General features: G+C 34.8%; 1 protein-coding gene across 1 annotated transcript in view; it reads right to left on the bottom strand.

Annotated features, from left to right (window-relative positions):
* Positions 1-23251, bottom strand: part of LOC106868467 (ammonium transporter Rh type B) — a 64956-nt gene that overhangs the window by 25346 nt on the left and 16359 nt on the right. The window contains exons 2-4 of the mRNA XM_089338244.1: positions 22600-22864; positions 14442-14625; positions 7331-7481 (exon numbers count right to left, since the gene is read on the bottom strand). Coding sequence (XP_089194370.1) covers positions 7331-7481; positions 14442-14625; positions 22600-22759 — 495 coding nt within the window. The 5' untranslated portion in view covers positions 22760-22864. The remainder of the gene's footprint in view (positions 1-7330; positions 7482-14441; positions 14626-22599; positions 22865-23251) is intronic.

Below are 23251 nucleotides of genomic sequence, written 5' to 3' on the forward strand. Positions count from 1 at the left end.
TTCTTTTGAAATTTACTTTGTTCTTTCTTTCCTTCCTTTGATGGTGCCTCCAAGGAATAGGTAGCGACCGACAATTTGAAGTTTCGTTGGTATCCAGCACTTGTTTTCCAAAGAATGCTCTTCTAGAGGAACAGGTCTTCTTTTCCTATGTGAGTCTTAAGATTGTACGAGATTCTTCGTCCAGATTTTTTTGTTTCTTTGAGTGACACAAGCACTTTTCTTATGAGACATTATTTTAGATACTCTAGTTGGATAAGCCTACTATTCTGAAAAACAGTCAATATATTCAGAGTTTTTAGCGTCACAAAAATAAAAAAGAAACGAAGAGGATATTTCCTAAAGTAGGGCCTAAGTGGTAACAAATTAGAAACTATAACTATTAAACTACTTAAAGCTGAAATTTGAGATATACTGCTACTGCATTGCACTAAGTCAGCACACCAAGTTTGGTATAAACTTGAGTAGGCATTGTGAACTTCCTTATTAGAATTTTGCAGGGGTGTTAGATTTCTTCAGTTGGGGGTGATGTATTTTTAAAGTAACTTAAAATAAAGATTATTTTCTCCATTTATATAGAATTGTGCATCGACTTTTTATACAAGAAATTGTTTACTTTTAAATAGTCATAATCCTAATATATATATATATATATATATATATATATAATAAAATTAAAAAATTAAAATTGTGTACAGGGTATCACCAACGAGTGACAAATACGTAAACACACGAAGGAAAAGTACAGGACATGATATATATATATATATATATATATATATATATATATATATATACAGTCAACAGATGAGATCCAGAGACTCTCAGTATAGAAAACACTTTATAGCGATCAACTGATTTGAACTTACACTCGGAATCCTTTACCGAGGACTCTGTCCGCGGGATAAAGGTTTTCCTGTATCATCTCTTTCTTTATCTCTCTCTCTCTCTCTCTCTCTCTCTCTCTCTCACTTACTCACACACGCACACACACACACATATATAGTTATGGTATATTCTGTTAAGAACGTAGTAGAGTACAGTATAAAGCTCGCCCACATTCAGTCTTACCCTGTGCTATAAGTACTTCCAGGTGTGCGTTTGAGCATCTGTTGTGTGTGAATAGATAATTGAAATAATTGGAGTTAACAAGAAGTCATTTATCTTTTAATCACTACATTTGTTGGACATTTATCTTTTAATCACTACCATTGTTTCCACGCGATGTAGGTCAATATTTGTACATATCCATTACATTCAATAGAAGCGGTATTAAATTAGAATAGCTATCTATGTATCAAACTTAATGTAATACATCGTTGAAAGGCAGCATTCATCGAAGATATTCCTAGAGAAACAGTGAAGAATGCATGCGCCAGGTTCTGCAGAAATTATGAGGCCGTGGTAGAAGCCGAGGGTGGCATCTTTGAGTTAAATATTATCTTCCGGCCATAATCTTCGTGAATTTTGACTTTTTAAAAATACTTATATTTTTGGGTGGGAAATTTGCCTTAATGCACACTGTCAAATTTAGCTCGAACAGTCTGTATATGTATACATACATACATGCACGCACACATACATATACACATATATACATGTATATATAAATACCCCCCCCCATATATATATATATATATATATATATATATATATATATATATATATATATATATATATATATATATATATATATATATATATATATATATATATATATATATATATATATATATATATATAAGGTTGAGGAGGGTATTGGATTTAACCAAACCCAAGAGGATACAGGTAATACCGAGTAAGTGCTGGATACCGACTAGTTTGCCCCAGTCGTTGTATGAACAGGATTGGCGATTCCCTATCATAAACCCAACCAGTACATAAAATACCTCAATATTCACTCTAATCACCACAGATCTACTTTCGATAACATAATCATGGGTATCTCAACCCGCATATCTGATCTATCCTCTTCCGAAGAAATCTTTAACAATCGCGCTCCATACTACAACCAAGCACTAGCGGCTAGTGGTTTCTCCCAACAAATAAAATACATCCATAACACCAGACTTAAACAATTTATATCACAAATCACACCCAAGGACATAACATTAATCACAACCACAACCAACCACCCACATATTCAAACAGACCCCTAAATCTAGGATGTTTAAATCAGCTAGCCCTACCAAAAGTATAGACAACTGCCCTCCACCTAAACACCTTAATTACAACATGCACAGAACCCCCCCCCCCCCTCCCCTAAAAAAAAGCGGTGGCCGCTCCATCCTGTGGTACACCCCCCCCCCATTCTCTCTTAACACTAGGAACCTAGCCAAATCTTTCTTTAAAATACTAGATTCTAACTTCCCACGACAGCACAGATACCACTCTATATTCAACAGATCCACTTTAAAATTATCGTATTCTACCACTCCTAACTTTGAATCTATTATAGCAGCTTCTAACAAACATAAACTATCGCTCTATTACCAAAACCTAAGCAACCATAACTACGCTAGCGCCAGCACCCGACCCCCACACACACACCCAACACGGACATTAATATACGTTCTTCTAACACTAACGCTCGTACACTAGAACAAAACCACAATGGATCGCAACTCATTAATATTCTAGATAATAACAATACCAATAATAACATTAATAGGACAAATAGCCATAACAATAATTCCATTGATCTAGATTCCTACACATCCCCCAATAACATATCCTCCAATAATAATAACTCACCCACCAGCATACGCAACCCTCTAGCCTCCTACACTTGTAACTGTCGCTCCGGGACTATCTGTCCGCTTCAAACACATTGCGTAAGATACAATGTAATATATAAATGCACTGTGAGAAATCTATTACATAACTCTACTGCTACATACATTGGTGCAACTAAAAATTTTAAACATCGCTACGCAGCACATATGCACTCTTTTAGATACGACAAACACAGTAAATCTACAACATTAGCCAATCATATTCTTCACCTCAAAAGCAAAAATACCCAATACACCTTAAAATGGTCCATCTTAGATTCTGGAACTCCATACCAGGGCCAGCGCTCCAACTGCACGCTTTGCCTAACGGAAGCGTTCCATATTTTATAATACAATTCTCCCACTCTACTTAATCGATATAACGAAGCGTTTAGCAACTGCAATTACCGCTCTTTCTACACATTTAAGTTCTATCACAAGCAAAATTGCACAAACGATCACGCAACATAATTACACGACCCCCAACAGGCAACCTATTCAACCTGGCAAAAACATCCATCTTTTACTATCTTTTGAATAGGATTATTTTCTTTCGATCATATCACCACATATATATACCCCCAAATCTATTTCTTCTAATCTCTAATTCACTACAACACCACCAACGCATACAGACTACGTCGTTTCTCTCAATCCCTTTCCACCGTCTATAAATAGGTTTGGCTGCACTCTTGAATATGATACTACTAACTACCTTTCCCACCCATCTCTCCCTTTATCTCTATCCTTGGTTTATTACTCATACCCCCACCACCTATATATTACATACGCGCATTCCTTCCTACCCACTAGACCTTTTAACCTTATCTCCCCCCATCCATCCTTCTCTCTATATGCTCGTCCCCTCTATCCTGTAAGATCAACTGACAATTAAAGTATACCGCTACCATCATTCACCTCTATCTCTCCTCCACCCCCTTTCACATTCTGTCTTCATGACTTAATCTAATTACCGCTCATCCTTCACGTGACTTGGCCATTCTTCAAGTAAACAAGCTAAAATCCATCGCAGTATGGCATATATTCACCTCTGCTATCTATGCTATATCAGCCTTCGTTCCAACATCTATTTCCGGATTATCCCCATAAGGATTACTTTACACGGATTTCTACACGGATATTTACTACTGGAATGAAACTACACTTCAAGTACTGTTCTCTCTTTTTTCAGCGCATCACACTCTTTACCACTTCATACTAAAAATATCCGCCTATGGATATAATAATAGATTAATTTATTTTTTCTGTCTCCGATGAAGGGAAGTACTGGATCTTCCCAGAAACAGCTGTAAGACTCTATCCATAAAATACTTCTCCAACCTTACCATTGCTCTCTTTATCTTTTTATTTTTATATATTTACATACATACATATATATATATATATATATATATATATATATATATATATATATATATATATATATATATATATATATATATATATATATACACATACATACATATATATACATGTATATATAATTCCAAGAGAGTTAGAGGTTGTGAATCCAACCAACTACGGGATAATATCTATCCAATATACTGCTGGTAGAATACCCAATTTAATAATACATAAGTGTTTTTTCATTGCATGGTAATTACACTACTGAATGTAATAAATGGGTGAGGGCAAAAAGTTGTTTTACCCTTAATTTATACAGCAGAAAGAAAATGGAGGGGATCAAGAGGTGGTATTCATCAACTTTTAGACATTATATTATGTCTATTTATTTTTTTAAAAAACGTAATTATAACAACATACATACATGTACAACATATGCTCTACATATATAATATATAAAATATAAAAATACCAGTAATTATTAAAATATATAACGTAAGAGCATAGAAAGTAGGATAGTATCTTACAGCTGTTTCAGTCAAAAGGCCATAGTACCCCACTTTACTTCTATCCCTTCAATGAACTGAAGTATTTGGTAGATAAGATTAAGGTACGTGGGTGTGCCTCTGAGCTTCGTCAGAGAGTTTAGAAGGTTCAAAAGGTTAAGTTATAAATATAAATACATACATATATACACACTTTTACATATACATACATATACATAAATATACATAAATACATATCTATACATTTATACGTATATGAATATACATACAAAGAAATCAATTATTATTATTATTAAGTGTATTATATTATTCTTATTAGATAAAGTATAAACATAGGAAAGAAAAATTATCAAAAGAGAAATAATAGTGGAATTTAAATAATCAATCTATCTTAAGATTATTGTAGTTATGTAGGAGTGAAAAGGTATATAAATGAGGAATGCATACATACATACACACACACACACACACACACACACACACACACACACACACACACACACACACACACACATATATATATATATAAAGATGCGGTTTGTTTTCTATTGAGGGATTGAGGTAACGGTCCACAATAAGTGGCTTAGAGTTTATATTATTACCTGTGATAATAATAATTGATTCATTTGTATGCATATACATATACATATAAATGCATAGATATGTATATATGTATATTTATGTATACGTATGTATATGTAAAAGTGCGTATATATGCATGTATCTATATTTATAAATTAACTTTATGAACCTTCTAAACTCTCTGACGAAGCCCAGAGACACACCCAAGTACCTTAATCTTATCTATCAAATAATTCAGTTCATTGAAGGGATAGAAGTAAAGTGGGGTACTATGGCCTCTTGACTGAAACAGCTGTGAGATATTATCCTACCTTCTATGCTCTACGTTATATATTATAATAATTACTGGTATTTTCATATTTTATCTATCTATACTATAAATTGCAGTGTTCTTGATTGCTTGATTGCTTGCTTGATTGATTGAGTGTCGGCAGATTCACTCGAGAACGGTGCAGTGGAATCGCGTGAAATTCAGCACAGAGCGGCAGCATGGTCCGCTCATGTTCATTATTGCCCTCCAACTCCCATGGTTACCGAGATAATCGATTATTACTTTTTAAGATAGGAATATCCCATTCAAAGTGGGGAGGGGCGATTTTGTTGCCTTTCCCGTGCGCGAAATTTTACGAAAAACCAGTACAATAAAGATTATTTTTTTCCAAGTAATGTGGGTGGGTTTGTTTTTCGAAAATTTTAATCAGAGGCACAGAAAAAAAATAATTTCAATTTTTTGTGCATTAAAAAAAAAAAAGCTATAGCTTACGCTCTTTCTAATTACTATGTTTTTTTTTAACTTCAGTTACAAATGTCGACATTCAAACAGCTTTTCCATATTGAGACAAACGGACTCTGCACAATTGTATCCATCCGGGAACGCGTTTTCAATAATTGAAGTTCACAATTCTAATCAGTGTATATGAACGTCAAACCTATGATTGATCTTGAACAGTTTCGATTAACATTCTTGTGTCGCCAATACAACAACCGCACTACCATATATTTTTCTTTTAAGGTGAGGTTATACCACAAATAAGGTTCCGTGACTACATGGGGCTATGGGTACACACGTGAAGTTAGTTTTACAATATCGACCCGCAAAATCCTTAGCATCGTATTGTTTTTCGGTTGTTCTTACTTTTTTTTGCTTTTGGAATTTTTATTTTTTTGTGTTGACAAATATATTCCATGCTGTGTTCTGCTGATTGGCTCATCTGCTGCTTGTACCTTGGTCGAGAGATATGCTAAAAATAACAGCCAAATAGGCCTTAAACCACGACCCCCCACCTACCCAATTTTTTTTTTCGCGTAATCTTTATGAATTCCCGAGTGTAGAATACAAATGTGTAAATATTTTCTGAAAATTTCAGAAAGTTAAAAAGTTATGAGTGGTTATATGTCGTGCGCAAAACAGAAGCTGATTTATTTTCAGTTTCATATTAAAACACGTCACGCACAAATTGACAGCTTCCAAATCCTGTTTTCTGACTGAGTGAAAATGATCAAAATTTAAGCCTTTATAACTTAAAAAAATTTTAACTGAAATATCTCATGGAATTCAGCTTGGAAAGCTACATTAATGTACCAAATTTTAAAAGTTTCAAGAAACTCTGAAGGTTCGAATATTGGAGGACAAATGGAAATGCTCCAACACTATGATTAGGCAGATTTATATAACGTGTTTTGCGTTTCCAAGCAATCACCATGCGAAGAGCACATGGTTATATAATGTGTCCTGAACCTAAAGATTGCTTTGAGACACAAAACACTTTATATAAATCTGTCTAAACATAGAGGCCCTATAGCAAGAAACTAGTAGTAACTCATATTTTAAACACACACACAGACGCACGCATACATTTACATACATGCATGCACACATACACACATATGTACGTACATACGTATGTACGTGGGTGTGTGTACATGTTTATGTGTTTGTACGTATGTTTATCTACATGTATATATGCTTCTGTATATATATATATATATATATATATATATATATATATATATATATATATATATATATATATATATATATATATATATATGCGTGATGTGTGTGTAAAAATGCATTAAATCTGTAAAGAAACCTGTTTTACTTACATGTAGTATCTCGAGACCAATATATTCATTGACGACAAACAAAACAATCTCAATCAACGCCAGAACAATCAACTGCAGAATGCTAACTTTGCCAAGAAGAGCTCCAAATGTAATAAGAACAGCAGCAGCAGAAAAATCAGATCCCAGCATCCTTAAAAAGAGAATTATATAGAATGATAATGTACGAACATTTTTGGTGATTTTCTGGGGAACGGGTAATAGTTTTATGAATAAAATATAATTTCATGTCAAAAGTATATCATAGTTTTGTTTTCTGTCGAGGTGAACTTTTCCTTTCATCTTTTCGGAGTCGATAAAGTAAAATAGCAATCAAGTAGTAGGGTCGTTGTAATCAACTTCCCCAACAACTTAAAATTGCTGACCTTGTGCCTTGCGCCAAATTAAAAGGGGTATACTTTCAATCTTCTGTGTATATATATATATATATATATATATATATATATATATATATATATAAAAACAAAAGTAAATGAGTATATGCATATATACGTACAGGTATGTGCATACCGACATCCACCTGTATGTATAGGTGCATATCTGGGTACAGGACATTGCAAACAAACGTAGACGAGAACACACGAGCCACATAGAGAACATTCTACTTCATCAGCTACCCACGTTTTAACACCGGCGTTTCGACGAGCTTCGGGCAGGACGCAACGTTAAAACGGCTCGTCCCATGGATCGCAGATTAAATCTGTATACGCAAATTAAATCTAGCCATGGAGGAATGTAGTGGCGGACAAAAAACAAGACAGGAAAACAAACAGAAGGCTTTACGGCCAGACGAGAAAAATTATGTGTATATATCGAAACAATTGTGGGATTATAATATTTGTATTTATATTATATTATATTATATTGTATTATACTATATCATATAATAATAATAATAATAATAATAATAATAATAATAATAATAATAATAATAATAATAATAATAATAATAATAATAATAATAATAATAAATTAAAATATTTTAATCGTAAATCTCCATTTTCTTTTCATTTTTGTATATTGAGTATATACCGATTTGAACTATGGAAAAGTTTTTTACTGTTATATTGGGTACTAAATATATTAACTCATCAGTTCTGTACCAGTACGCTGAGCAAGAATATAGAGGCTCAATCAACAACATAGAGATTAAAATCTTATCCACACATAGCAGTGATGCAGCACTTAGACAAATTACTGAAGCTACACACATGATAGAAGAGAAACCTAGCCTGAATAGGAAATTAGAATGGAACACTAACACACACCCCTAACAAACCACAAACCACATGTGACAACATGTTACCCATAAACCAATAATAATATGAACAAAATATAATACAATACATAGATAAACAAATGGAATTAAATACTACATACGTTAACAAAATTTAATTAAACACAAAAAAAACAGTAGATAAAAAGACCCCCAAAAAAACACACACACACACATGAACAAATAAATAAATAAAAACAAATACAAACGAACACTATTAACAGAGAATATAGATGATACAGACACTCCCCATACACACACATGCACTTACAAAAGACAGACACGCATGCGTAGACACATACAATAGGAATACAAAATACAAAATGGCTGATAGTTAGCAAGGTGAGACACACATAAGAAAGAAGGAAACAAAGGACCACTGATGAGGTCACAGAAGTGTGACGAAAGAACTCTGGCCGAAATAAGATTAAGATTAATGTAATATAAAGCTGAAGCAAATTAACACCAAATATACAGTGCGTGTGTTTTTATTGGCTAAACTGGCAATATGACCATCCCCAAGTACAACAAGATATATATATATATATATATATATATATATATATATATATAAAGGGCGGAAGATAGAAGATACGAACATTTTTACTAATCACTAGAATTGTTTGGACACTTAACAACTGGTTCAGGAGCATCCGACGGTGCAGATGTGTCTGTTCGGGTGATAGATAAATATAACTCGTTAAAGTAATACCTCCGCAATGTATCTTCTCATTTCGTGTTAAGAAAATCAGCAAATTAAAGGATATACCTTCACTTATATAGAAAATGAAAAATAAAATGACAGATGCAAAAAAGAAACGAACACGCTATACAAGAGAAAAGTATTAAAAACAACCGTTAACGGATAAGGATGTATAAATGCCCTCGCGCAAGCTTCATGGTGCATGTGCACTCGCTTATACAATTATCCACGAAGATGTAAGAATACGTACACGTGTGATTTGTTGCACACACGTTCACATAGTGAGTTAAATAGCTACTTGTTGTTTATAAGAATGGGAAGGTTAAAGTTAAACTTAATTCATCCATACCTTAAAGTAAATTATGTTAACAGTTACTCACATTCATTCCCACTGCACTGTGCGAAAGTACATTTATATGCACTTAGGCATCTTGAGGGTCTTTCAGAAATTCTATTAATGGTCTCATTGGTCCACAGAATAGGCAGGGATTCCTCGGAGCAGAATCGGCATCTCCTGGTTTTGCGTGCTGTACTGTGGACCAAGTTATGTTCTACTTAATTTTATAATCCTTCAGTCGCCAACAAAATCGGCCAAAAATGTTGAATGTTTCTTGAAGCTGGCGCCGTTAGCCCAATGTAAACATAAGGCCCTCCCTCCCCTTGCGTGCACGGTACATTTATACAGATCTGCACCCATGCAGAGGATCATCAATGTGTATTTTGATTTTTCTCTTCATGACCTTTTATTATATTTATTTGTATATATGGTAGTTCTGGCTTCATTTTCCGATGTTGTTACTGTGTTACTTATATCATAATCATTTCTATTATCACAATTTGGCCGTATTTGGTGCTTTTCATTGCGGTTTACATCTCATTCGTTGCTATTTAGATGGGTATGTTTGCTAGATCAAGTAAGAGTGTTATTGAACTGTTATCACATTTTACTATTGTTTATGCGGTGCATATGCTTACTCTTTTACTTGTTTCAGTCATGTGACTGTGGCCACGCTGGAGCACCACCTTTAGATTAGTAGAGTTAGTGTATGATACCTTCACGTTGCGCCGATTAAAAATAGCATGGTATTTATTAAAACATTTTCCAGCGATCTTGGTTGAAACATGCGAACCGTTTTCATTGGTAGTTCATTGCATTGACCAATTTTTCCTGGCCTGTATTCTCGATCTGATTAAGTTCTCATGCCGTAACGTTGCGATGGTATACAATGTGTATTATTATTGGAGGAATTGACAGTATTGAGTATGCCTGCTTCTTGTATATATTGACTTTTATCACGATATCCATCCCTAGCTAAAACAGCATTATAATAATTTGTATGTGATATGAAAAGTTTTCTATTAGCAGATAATCTAGAAATTCTTTTTGAATTATTCTTAAACAATCCCCGTATTATCGAGAGTGGATGGTTGAATGCTACATTTATGTATTTAATATGATCATATGACTTATGAAATCATTCAAATAATCCAGTATCAAAATAGAAGGAAGCGTCAAGAGAATATACTCTGCGATAATCCTTTCTCATAGTAATGTTTAGTCCAAATGTTTTTAAAAGTTAAAGAAATGTTTCCAATAGTACTTCTCTAAAAATATTTTTATATAAGGAGACTGTCGAAGATACACAACGACGTCTAGCCGCGCAAAGACAAAGACATGCAAGGGCACGACAAAATGAGACCCCCGAGGCGACACAAAGCCGTCTTGCAGCGAAAAGGGAGGCATCTTCAAGGGCACGACGAAATGAAACCCCCGTGGCGACACAAAGCCGTCTTGCAGCCCAACGAGAGGCATCTTCAAGGGCATGACAGAATGAAACCCCCGAGGCGACATAAAGCTGTCTCGCAGTCGATGGCGTAAACAATCACCTTCTGGAACAACAGCCTGGCGATCGGCAGACATACAACTGAACTGATACTGTGCTCTACACCAATGACGCTGTTCATTACCCTGTTGAATCTCTCAATCACCTCGCACCTTTAGGTCTACCACCGCACGAATTTTCATCTAAAGGTTGGAGGTCAGTTATGCTTTTAAGAAGCCACGATCCCTCAAAATTCATCTTATAATAGAAATCGAGGGAAAAAAATAATTAGAAGACTGGATTCAAAATACATATTGCAAATAATTATATACGAAATCTAATTCGATTAATACATTAAAAATTAAAACTAAAATTAAAATTTCCACGTTGTATTACATAAATATTTTACATCAATATATACGCATACTAAACCATTAATATACATATATACATCAAAATACATAGATGGATGCACACAGACTATATACATATACAGACATATACAGATATGTGAGACGTAAATATACACACAAATACACATATACACATGTATACATATGTACGCAAACATATGTATACATGCGATTTTTATAATTGGATGAATTTATATTGAATTCATTCGTTTATTTTGTTCATTGCATGCTTAAGACCGTTAATTGAAAGGACCAATGAAACAAATCCATTTTTAAAGGTGTATCCTTTAACTAGTTTTTACCATATCGTTATTTCTATTCTATTTTAACAAAACTGTCCAACGAACGGGAACGTGAAACTCTGAGTACCAGCTTTTGCTATATTTCTGCTGCTTTTATATAAAGTATATTACTCTACCTCTGGTATTTGAGTATTCTTTTTTCCACCTTGTTTCACCTTTATGTGCTTACTCCGGTATATATATATATATATATATATATATATATACATATACTGGAGCTTCTTTTCAGTTTCCGTCTATCAAATCCACTCACAAGGCTTTGGTCAGCCCGCGGCTATAATACAAGATACTTACCCAAGATGTCACTCAGTGAGATTGTACCTGGAACCATATACTCAGATATCTTAAAGTAAATAGACATAGGCACCCTTCATTATACGTTTTGTCTGTGCGAACATTACCTGGTACTTCAAACTTTTTAATTTATTAGAATTTCCACTTCAGTTGCCAAGCAGTTATGGCATGGGTAGTTACTATAAATAATTACTATACTGTAATCTGAAATGAAAAAATAACAATTCATTAAAAAGTTTGAAGCACCAGGTAGGATCTGCACAGGTATAAGTGTATAATAATATGTATGTGTACGCGTGTACGTGTGCGTGTGTATGTGTGTGTGCGCGCGCGCGAGTGTGTGTGTGTTTGTGTATGTATGTATATATACATTTCAAAAGTAAATAAACAATTATATATACAACTTCAATAGACACACATATCAGTAATAAGAGGTGTTTATTTACTTTTGAAATGTATATATACATACATACACAAACACACACTCACGCACGCGCAAACACACGCACACGCACACACATACAAACACACACACACACACACACATACACACACACATACACACACGTAATATGATGCATAGCTCAGTGATTAGAGCGTCGGGTTCACAATCCTGAAGTGGTGAGTTCGATTCCTGGACTTGAGCAAGACTATTTCACGTTGCTCCAGTTCGCTTACCCTTGGATAACATCGATGGTGCGAAGCCGGGAGGCTGGGGTATGTATGGGCGACCGTTTGTCTTCCTTAAACAACCTTACCTCGTCTTGTGCCTTGGAGGGTAACTGTCTAGGTGCAATCCCATGGTCATTCATGTCCGAGGAGAGGGGGGGTATATGTATATATATATATATACAATTGCAACGTGGAATATGTTTGTAAGCCATTTAAGAACACAAAAACCGTTAGTTTCACTTCAACATTTAAATTCAATTCGTGTCAAAATATTTTCGTCGCTTAAAACTCCATGCATACATATTGATATATATATATATAACTTGGATGTGCTGTTCGAACATCGTAGACGAAGGTAAACGTCTTGAGAAATCACCTTATAATATAAGATGTTATAAAAAGTCAGATCAGACCGGTTGCCGAAACTTCGGCAGCAGCGATGGATGTCAGTGTTGCATCATGTGATTTCATTGTAGATTGTGAATAATCGGCAATAGGCAGCCATGCACGAAATTCAATGAAATTAAATGTTAAGCTATTTTCATTCTTTTGTATGAGTGTTTCAAATTCTGCCGAGGTCGACTTTGTTGTCCATCTTTTCGAAGTCGATAAATTAAATACCAGTAACATACTGATGTCGATGTAATCGACTATCCACTTCCCCGAATATTTCATGCCTTAGAGTTACAGCAGAAAGGATTATTTTGTTATAGAGTATTTTTCAAAAGAACAACCGACAATGTGTTTTGTTTGTTATAAAATATCATAGTAAAACATTCAGTTAGGAAATAAAAAAACCCATCATGCGTGCGCCTTGACATGTACGTGCCTGCACGTATATGTGCGTGCGTTTGTTCGTGTATTTTTGTGTACTGATGTTTTTACGTGTACGTGTGTGTGTGTGTGTGTGTGTGTGCGTGTGCACGTGCATGTTTATCAATTAAAATCAACGCATAGTGTTTTGTTTTCAATTATTTCCTTTTTTCCTTCTAATTATAAACTATGAAGTTAAGTGAAAATCAATTTCTGTTAAAACGTATGCCAAAAATGTCTAGCTACTCCAGCCATTGCTAAACCTGCCACTACAGCTCACTGTAATTATAATTTTTTCGCTTTTGCTTACTCGCTTTTAACCTTTCCAGCTGCCATTCCCATCAGCCCCATTTGTTCTTCCAGTCTATCACTGCCAAATTAAAGTCGAACAAAAACACATTGTGTTTTATTAGATCGGATGCAAATATTACATGTAAATTACATTCAGATAAGTTTATAACAATACAGAACGACCAAAACTCTCTTAGTTTTTATCTAGTTTTAAAGATTATTTTTCATAATTAACAATGGATGTGCTCAAAATTATAGAATTTTCGAACAGAATCTGGATCATCCAGTACTATACAGACACAGTTACCGCCTCTCCTAAAGCATGCACGCGCGCACGCACACACACACACACACACACACGTTCTTCAGTCTCTCCATCACTGCCTCTCTGTCTCTACCCCTCTCTCTCTCCATCTCTCTCCATCTCTCTCTCACACACACACATGCCCACATACACACACATACATATATTTATACGAGGAAGTAAGAAAGGAATGACCTATTACCTCAATATATCCACGTGAATCGTCTTTCCTTTGCCGTGCAGATAACCTCCTACCAGCGTAGACCATTGCAATATGAAGGCGGCAATCAGGAAATTGTAGCCGACACTGCCATAACCGTATCTCTTCAGAAAAGTCATTAGAAAGCCGAAGCCAACAAATATCATGACGTGGACATCTTGAAACACTGTAAAGATGGAGAACATGAGTTAGTTTTAAATTATTTTTATGGCTTAGTTACAAGAGGAAGATCAGAATTAAAGACCTGGTAGAAGGAAATGGGGAAAACCTAGCATGAAATGCTTGTCACAGAATAGCCTCCATTGGCAAGACAACCAAAGACCCAGGTAATGGTGTTAAACTGAGAGATGGATTAAATCTAATACCCAAGAACTGAGTCTGTCCCTTGCACGGTTGGTTTCAACATGGTTTTCATCTGCCAGATTTCAATCACAAGGTTTTGGTCAATTCAAAGATTTTACTGAAGACATTTGTTACATATTCGACCTCAATACACAGAACAATCAAATCTGAAACAATGTGGTTGTAAAGCGAACATACAACCAAGCTGGCTTCCATTACTTAACGAATGTTGACAACAATACTGAAATGAATATGTGCTCTGTGATTATATGTATAAGGAGTATGTGTGTGTATATTTGTGTGTATGTGCGTAAAGTACGACAATCATATCGTGAAGAATATACACATGTCTAAGGAGCAGTAACAACAACAATATATAAGTCACCTAATCAGATACCAGAGTCATGAAGTAGGCCTCTCGTAATCCGTCATAATTCTTTATACATTGGGAAAGTTGAATGGACTTGAATTGTAATAGAACTTACAAGATCAAGCCCTAACCGTAACCCACGTTAGTCAAAGGTGTAAAGTAAGAACTCATTTACAAGAACTCTATATCTGGAGGAGAAGAGAAGAAATAACTAATGGGTTACAGGTAATCACTTCACTACACTAGAAGTCAATGATTTTTGGTAATCCAGTAAACTTATAAGGAAATTTTGGGGGAATTATCTGTCTTCTCTGGCGGAACGACATCTACTTGCGTCTCTAAAAACACTGATAGGACGCACAGAATGGTGCAATAAAAACTGCGCATCGGAGCAAATCGAACACTTTGTACAGGTTCTCACAACAGAGTGAATTCCGATACAGGTTTCCATGAGCAGGTTTCCATGATGTTAAATCGGGAAAAAACTATGATTACTATCCATTTGGTGTCTAAAATATTTTGCCATAGGGAATTCGCAGAGAAAAATTTTCCAGCGATTTAACTTACAATGAAGTCGAGGAAAGATGCATATTAAAAAAAAGGGCTGTTCTTGGTCCAGTTAACAATTACGAGTAGTTAAACTTCGCAATGTGAATTAGTGTAGCAAGAAGTGACCTTGAAACAAACGTCAGAGAAAGCCCTTCTATGAGAAAAAAAAAAAGAAAAAGATCTTTATGGTCTAGCACCGAGCATTAGAAAAGTAGTTTCATGAGACAGGAACTGTTAGAACCGGTGCTGTCTTGAGTCAGGGATACGTTGGTTTGTTAAATGGGGTAGGCACTGTTCTAGAGGCCCAATGCTACTTCATATATTCTGTGGTTGTGAATATAGAGGCCTTTGATGAGTCTGTAATTTTTAGACTTTTCTGCCTAGAACCATTTCTATTATAAGCAGGTCAGTTTAATTCAGAGTAATCTTATCTACAATTGAGCTTCTTAAGAGGAGACAAGTATATTAACTAGGACATCAGAGTGTTTTAATGTTGGCATATAATAAAGCAACAGAGCAACAAAATACCTAAAAAGGACTTTAAAACAGGGTTAAGTTGAAAGCAGCAACGTAGTAGCGTTGTTGATGTTGGTGGTGGTGGTGGTGGTGGTGGCGGTGGTGGTGTTAGTAGTAGTAGTAGTAGTAGTAGTAGTAGTAGTAGTAGTAGTAGTAGTTGTTGTTGTTGTTGTTGTTGTTGTTGTTTAGCTTCTGATCAGCTAGTTAACGAGCAGATCTATGAGCATCAAGACCATTTTAGTATTGATCATATTGATATTGATGAACTCGTCGTTTTTCTTTTTTCTCTAGGTATATTGTTGGCCGTCTACGTTATTCAATGCGCCTTCCCTGTGTTTAAAATATACTACGTTATGATTTGAAGGAGATTCTGTTGATATTTCTAACAATTCCAGTAAAGATTCACCGGCAAGAGACTGAAAATGGGGCTAAAGCGAGGAATGCCTTATTACATGTAACATTGATGAAAATTCTCCCTCTTTCGCTTTACACACTCACATACACAACACACACGTGCGGGCATGCATACATACTACATACATATATACACACACACGCACGTGTGAATGTATGTGTGTATATATATATAGTATGTACGCGCACGCGCAGGTGTGTGTGTGTGTGTGTGTGTGTGTGTGTGTATGCACTGTGGGTTGAACTAACCGATTTTGCTTTATATTTGTGTGTATTCTGTCTTAAATAACACGCACCGCTGCTTTCGTTATTGCTGTCACCTCATTCTACTGCTTATTTCTTAATATCCTGGTTTGTTAATATCTTGGGTGAGTTGCGGTCTTCATGCAATTCACGACCTGTTACTCTTCTGTAATGAATATGAAGTAAAAGTGAATACCCTATATCTGTTGTTAATACAAGGCTGAGAATCCACAGGTGTTGAAAAAATAGCGTGGCTTGGTACTGTTGGTTTCGTTGTCGTTGGTTTTATTTTTTGCCGTTTCTTGCTGATATCGCTGAGAAAAGCAAAATAGGCCCAAGCTGACATTTTTTTTAATCAGCAAGCTCTTGGCTATAATTGGTTCTCTTCGTTTTATTCGATGTAAACTCTCCTCTGTTTTCATATTTTGCCTCCAACAAGTCGGGGTCTTGTAACCAATTAAATATATTATTATTATTACAGAATCGTTAAGGCAGCGTGCTGTCAAAATCGTTAGCATGCCGTCCAAAATGCTTAGCAGCATTTTCCTGGCTTTATGTTCTCAGTTCAAACTCCCACGAGGTCGACTTTGCTTTTCATCCTTATAGGACTTGATGTAATCGACTAGCTCCATACCCCGTCCTCCCCTTAAATTCGCTAAGGCCGAAATGTGTTATGCTGACACGTGATTAATTGAAAGGAAGAGCGAGAGGGAAGGGGAAAGAGAAATGTGCTAATGGCGTGTGGTAAGGGGAACGTAATAGTTATAGGTGGTTAAAAGTTAGTTGAAGTGGGTAATATAGAGAAAGCGAGTTACAAATAGTGTTTAGCAGAGGGGTGATGTTTTGGTGGTGAGGTTAAAGAAAGACAAGTAGAGAGAGCGGGGGGAGAGTAATGACATTATTGTCAGCCGATGCATTAAGCTGTCATGTGATTAGTGGAAGTGAGAGGTGAAGAGAAAGAGGGAAATAATAATGAGGGGAATTACATGGTTAAAAGTTTGTTGAAGTAAGAGGTAGATAGAAAAATAGAGAAAAATAAAGTTTTAAGCAGAGAGAACTTTCAAGCAATATATTATTGTGACTGACAAGAAAATAACATTTTAATGATCTAAACTTTTTATATCTTCTATCTGTCGATCGATATATCTGTCTATCTACGTTGATAAATACATCGATGGCTGGATGGAAGAATGGAAGAAGGAAGGCTTACGTTAGATATGATATTAAACTTAGTCAGAGATATGAAGATAGATTTTTCATTGAAAGTGAAAGAATGGATCTTTTCGGTTTGGCTGCACCTATGGACATTTTAAAAATTTAGTAAAAATCTTTTAATTTGATGTATTAATGTAATTTTCCAGGCTGAATCTCAAGAGCTAATTCACTTTTTCCAGAAAATTGCTTTTAAAAAGTTAACGAGGTATAAAATTTGATCATTTTTATCCGGTCAGTAAACAAGATTTGGAAGTTCTCATTTTGTGCATGACTGCACGTGTTGCCAACTATAAACAAATGAAATATTGGCAGAATTCTGCTTTAAGCATGCCATCCCTCACAACTTTTTTATTATTTGGAATTTTCATCAATTTTTGGCGAATTTGTGTTCTACACGCGATTATACGAAAGCCAAAAAGAAAAAATTGGTGCATGATTTAAGCCCTATTTAGCGATTATGTTTAGCACATCTCATGAACACTTCATACCTCAGGTATTTTAAGCATTTAATAAGCGAAAAGTGACCACGTGGGAAAACAGCTTGGTTCTACTGGATAAAATTACCCAACATTTGCAAACTTTAAAAGCTATTAACTCTTTATTTATTGAGTCATGGCGAAAATTAATTTCAAGTCAATGATTGCCATACAAAACTGTACCAAAACAGCAAATATGAAATCAATTGTAACGAAAATTGAAGAAATTGGAAAATGGCGGCCCATCAGAAAAGATCCGAAATAACTTTGCAGAATAGCTGAGAAATGATATTATTTTAAAAAAGTTTGTTATTCGAACTTTGTATTGAAAGAAAAATAGATATAAATAAACGACTGAATTGAACTGAAATGAAATATCTATCTATCTATCTATGTGTCGGTCTGTCATCGTTTTTCTGTCTACCTACCTACCTACCTACCTACCTACCTACCTACCTATCTATCTGTCTGTTTGTCTGTCTGCTTGTCTGTCTGTCTATATATATATATATATATATATATATACATATATATGTATGTGTGTGTGCGCGCCCGCGTGTGTGCACGAGCACCGCTTGACAACCTGCGTTGGTTTGTCTACGTCCCCGTAACGTAGCGGTTCGGCAAAAGAGACTGATAGAACAAGTACTAGGCTTAACAAAAATAGTATTTATTTATATAGGTGCAGGAGTGGCTGTGTGGTAAGTAGCTTGCTTACCAATCACACGGTTCTGGGTTCAGTCCCACTGCGTGGCACCTTGGGCAAGTGTCTTCTACTATAGCCGCGGGCCGACCAAAGCCTTGTGAGTGGATTTGGTAGACGGAAACTGAAAGAAGCCTGTCGTATATATGTATATGTATATATATACATATATACATATATATATATATATATATATATATATATATATATATATATATATATATATATATATATATATATATATATGTGTGTGTGTGTGTGTGTGTGTATATGTTTGTGTGTCTGTGTTTGTCCCCCCAGCATCGCTTGACAACCGATGGTGGTGTGTTTACGTCCCCGTAACTTAGCGGTTCGACAAAAGAGACCGATAGAATGAGTACTAGGCATCCAAAGAATAAGTCCTGGGGTCGATTTGCTCGACTAAAGGCGGTGCTCCAGCATGGCCACAGTCAAATGACTGAAACAAGTAAAAGAGTAAAAAGAGTAAAGAGTATATATATATATATATATATATATATATATATATATACATAAATTTCCGGATTAAATAAAAAAAACAACAAACGGAAAATATACATATGCATATATAAATACACACACACACACACAAACATACGTATATGTATACATGCATATATATATATATATATATATATATATATATATATATATATATATATATATATATATATATATATATATATATATATATATATGTATACATGCATATATATATATATATATATATATATGTATACATGCATATATATATATATATATATATATATATATATATATGTATGTATACATGCATATATATATATATATATGTATACATGCATATATATATATATATATATATATATATATATATATATATATATATATATATATATATATATTTATATATACATATATATAGTCAATGAGACAGACACTCAGACAGAAAGACTGATGGATAGATAGATAGATAGATAGATAATAACCGTACATGGCCTCGCACTACAGCCTCTTTTATTTCTAACACATTTCATGCGCAGTGCTGAAGGCATTTTAAAACTGTTACATCGCCTATTTTATATCTCATTTAATAATGTTCTTTGAACATTCCTTTCAATTGTTTTGACCTTACCAGAATTTTTCCTTTCTCTTTGACACACGCACACACGCGCATGTATCTGTGTATTTGTGTGTGTATGTGTGTGTGTGCGCGCGCGTGCATGCGTGTATAACAGACACATATACACTTGTAACAATAGTTTCTGACAGCCATATAAGCCCTGGACTAAATAGTAAGAAATGTGAGAGGAGAGTGTTTGAGATGCTCTGTTGTTTTAAAGTTGTACCAAATCCCTGAGTACATAGCAATTATTGAAAGCTGCAGAATACTTTCTAAGTGGCTTCTTTCCGACATTCATGATATTCACTTCGTGTATTTAAAGTTGAACTAAGGGTGCACATCAATGCTTGATAGTTAGTAAATATTGACTGAGAGATGTCATTCGATATTTAAAGTTTGTTCGGGTAGCTGTTAAGTATCTTCTTTGTTTTCGTATTTGTACATTGAATCGAGTTCACCTTACGTTGGCATATGTACTGCTACAGAAACACATCGTGGACTAATGATTTATTGTATGCTAAAACTCTGAGGACCATATTTTGCGTTTCTCGTTACATGTCCTATATGTGTGTATGTATGTGTGTGCGTGTATGTATGTATGCGTGTGTGCGTATGCGTGTGTATTATGTATATATATATATATATATATATATATATATATATATATATATATAACGTGAGAGAGTTAGGGGTTGGGGGTTCAACCCACTAAGGGATAGTATCTATCCAGTATACTGCTGGGAGGGTACCCAATTATTGCTACACTAGTGCTATACTAGGTGCAATCAATGGGAGCGGGTAAAAGTGGAGGTTTTACCCAAAATGTGTGTAACAATTAGAAAATGGAGGATAATTGTTATATATATATATATATATATATATATATATATATATATATATATATATATATATATATATATATATGTGTGTGTGTGTGTGTGTGTGTGTGTATGTGTGTGTGTGTGTGTGTGTGTGTGTATATATATATATATATATATATATATATATATATAGTAATCCACCCCTACGTTCGGGTAACCTTCTTCGTAGAATATCGGGGCCGTTGGTATTGTAACTAACCTAACTTGTACTTCCATTCCTTCTACAATCAGTTTGGATTATTTATCATGACCAATCTACATTCCTATATCCTTTAAAAAAATTTTACACGGGTCAAAGCTCTTCTTTATACAGTCTAAGCTTATGCTTCTAGATGGTTCACAATGAAAGCTATATAGATGTGTCAAATTGGTATTTCTGTCTTGCTCTGAGCTAATTACATACTCTTCAGATTGCATCAACAGAAAAAAAAAAGAGCAAGAACTTCGCTGCACGAGTCACGACCCTCAGAAAGAGACTACTCTATTAGTATATAACCCTGTGATAACTTATTCAATCTGTGACAACACAATCACTTCCCGTATTTAGGCTCAAGATGATATCCCAAAAGAATGTCTATAGTCCTTATACAGCCTCTGAAATATTAGCTCGTCTGAGATCCTATAGTTTTCAGGAGTTGTGGGCCAATCGAATACTTTTTTGTATTCCAGCCAAATTGTAATCAAGTTGTCCCTGTTTTACATAGCCCCCCCCCCCCCCGCATTGCAAGTACTGTCTTTTTTTTATATATTTTGTAAGGATTTCTTCGAGAACTTCACCAAATTACGTTTATCGGAACTACTTGAAGATATTGTAATTTGCACAGTGATATCACTTTGCTTAAACTCTACACGCATTTAATATTAGTTTCAAATTTTGGCTCAAGTCCAGCAGGACTGAGAGAGGGGCTAAGTCAATCAAATCGACCACAGTGTTCAACTGGTTTTATCGACCCCGAAAAGATGAAAGGTAAAGTCGACCGCAGCGGAATTAGAACTCAGAACGTAAAAATGGATGAAATGCCGCCAAACATTTTACCCGATATGCTAACGATTCGGTCATCTCACCGCCTTAAACGCATCTAATATTGAAAATTCTTATACGTTGATATTTTTCTACGACAATTTTATCTTCTTTTACTGTTTCATGTCACTTGACTGTAGTCATGCTGTGGCAAAATAGTTTACTAATTATATAGAAGCCTGTGCATAGGTATTTAGATAGATAGATAGATAGATAGATAGATAGATAGATAGATAGATAGATAGATACACACACACTTGAATATCAAATGAATGAAGAAGACGCATTACTTGCATAATATGTTGAGACATCAGTGTGCTGGGTATCCTCGGGCTTTTTACTGTTTGCGGTGTTCGTATACTCAACAGTGGTAGCAAACAATATAATAAAGATTACTTGGAGTATTATCAAAAGCCAGCCAACTTTCGATTTGCAGATTGAGGCACCCATAGTTGTCCTAGTTGCTTCAAAAACCAAACGAATTTTTTCTTCCTTTTTCTTCTATAGTTTTTTTTTTTTTTCGTGTTATCACAATTAGATGCTGTCAGAACCAATCTGTGAATGAAAAAATAAAAAAGAGAAAAATCAGAGTTGGTGAGTACAGTATAAAAGACTCTAACATTTACAGTTTAATTTGAACACAGATGTACCAATGATAAATCCGCCACTACTGAAAAAGTCACTGTAAAATCCTACACAAATCAGCTATTATCGATATTGGGATACATTGTTCTTGAAAAGGAAAACAGAGAAGTTACGGTTGAAATGCATTTGATAATAAGTCTGTGCGATCAGATTCGGCTTTGAGTTAAACAACAACTCTATACGAAAAAAACACACAGCTACAAGCCTTGTGTTCCAGAAATATTTGTAAATGCAACAGTTTCGACGCATTTATGTAGCTTAGCGCTCGAAAATGTTGACCTCTGAGCAGGTTAACCC

This window comes from Octopus bimaculoides, chromosome 20, assembly GCF_046866305.1.
Source record: "Octopus bimaculoides isolate indiv1 chromosome 20, ASM4686630v1, whole genome shotgun sequence".
In the NCBI taxonomy this organism is placed as follows: Eukaryota; Metazoa; Mollusca; class Cephalopoda; order Octopoda; family Octopodidae; genus Octopus; species Octopus bimaculoides.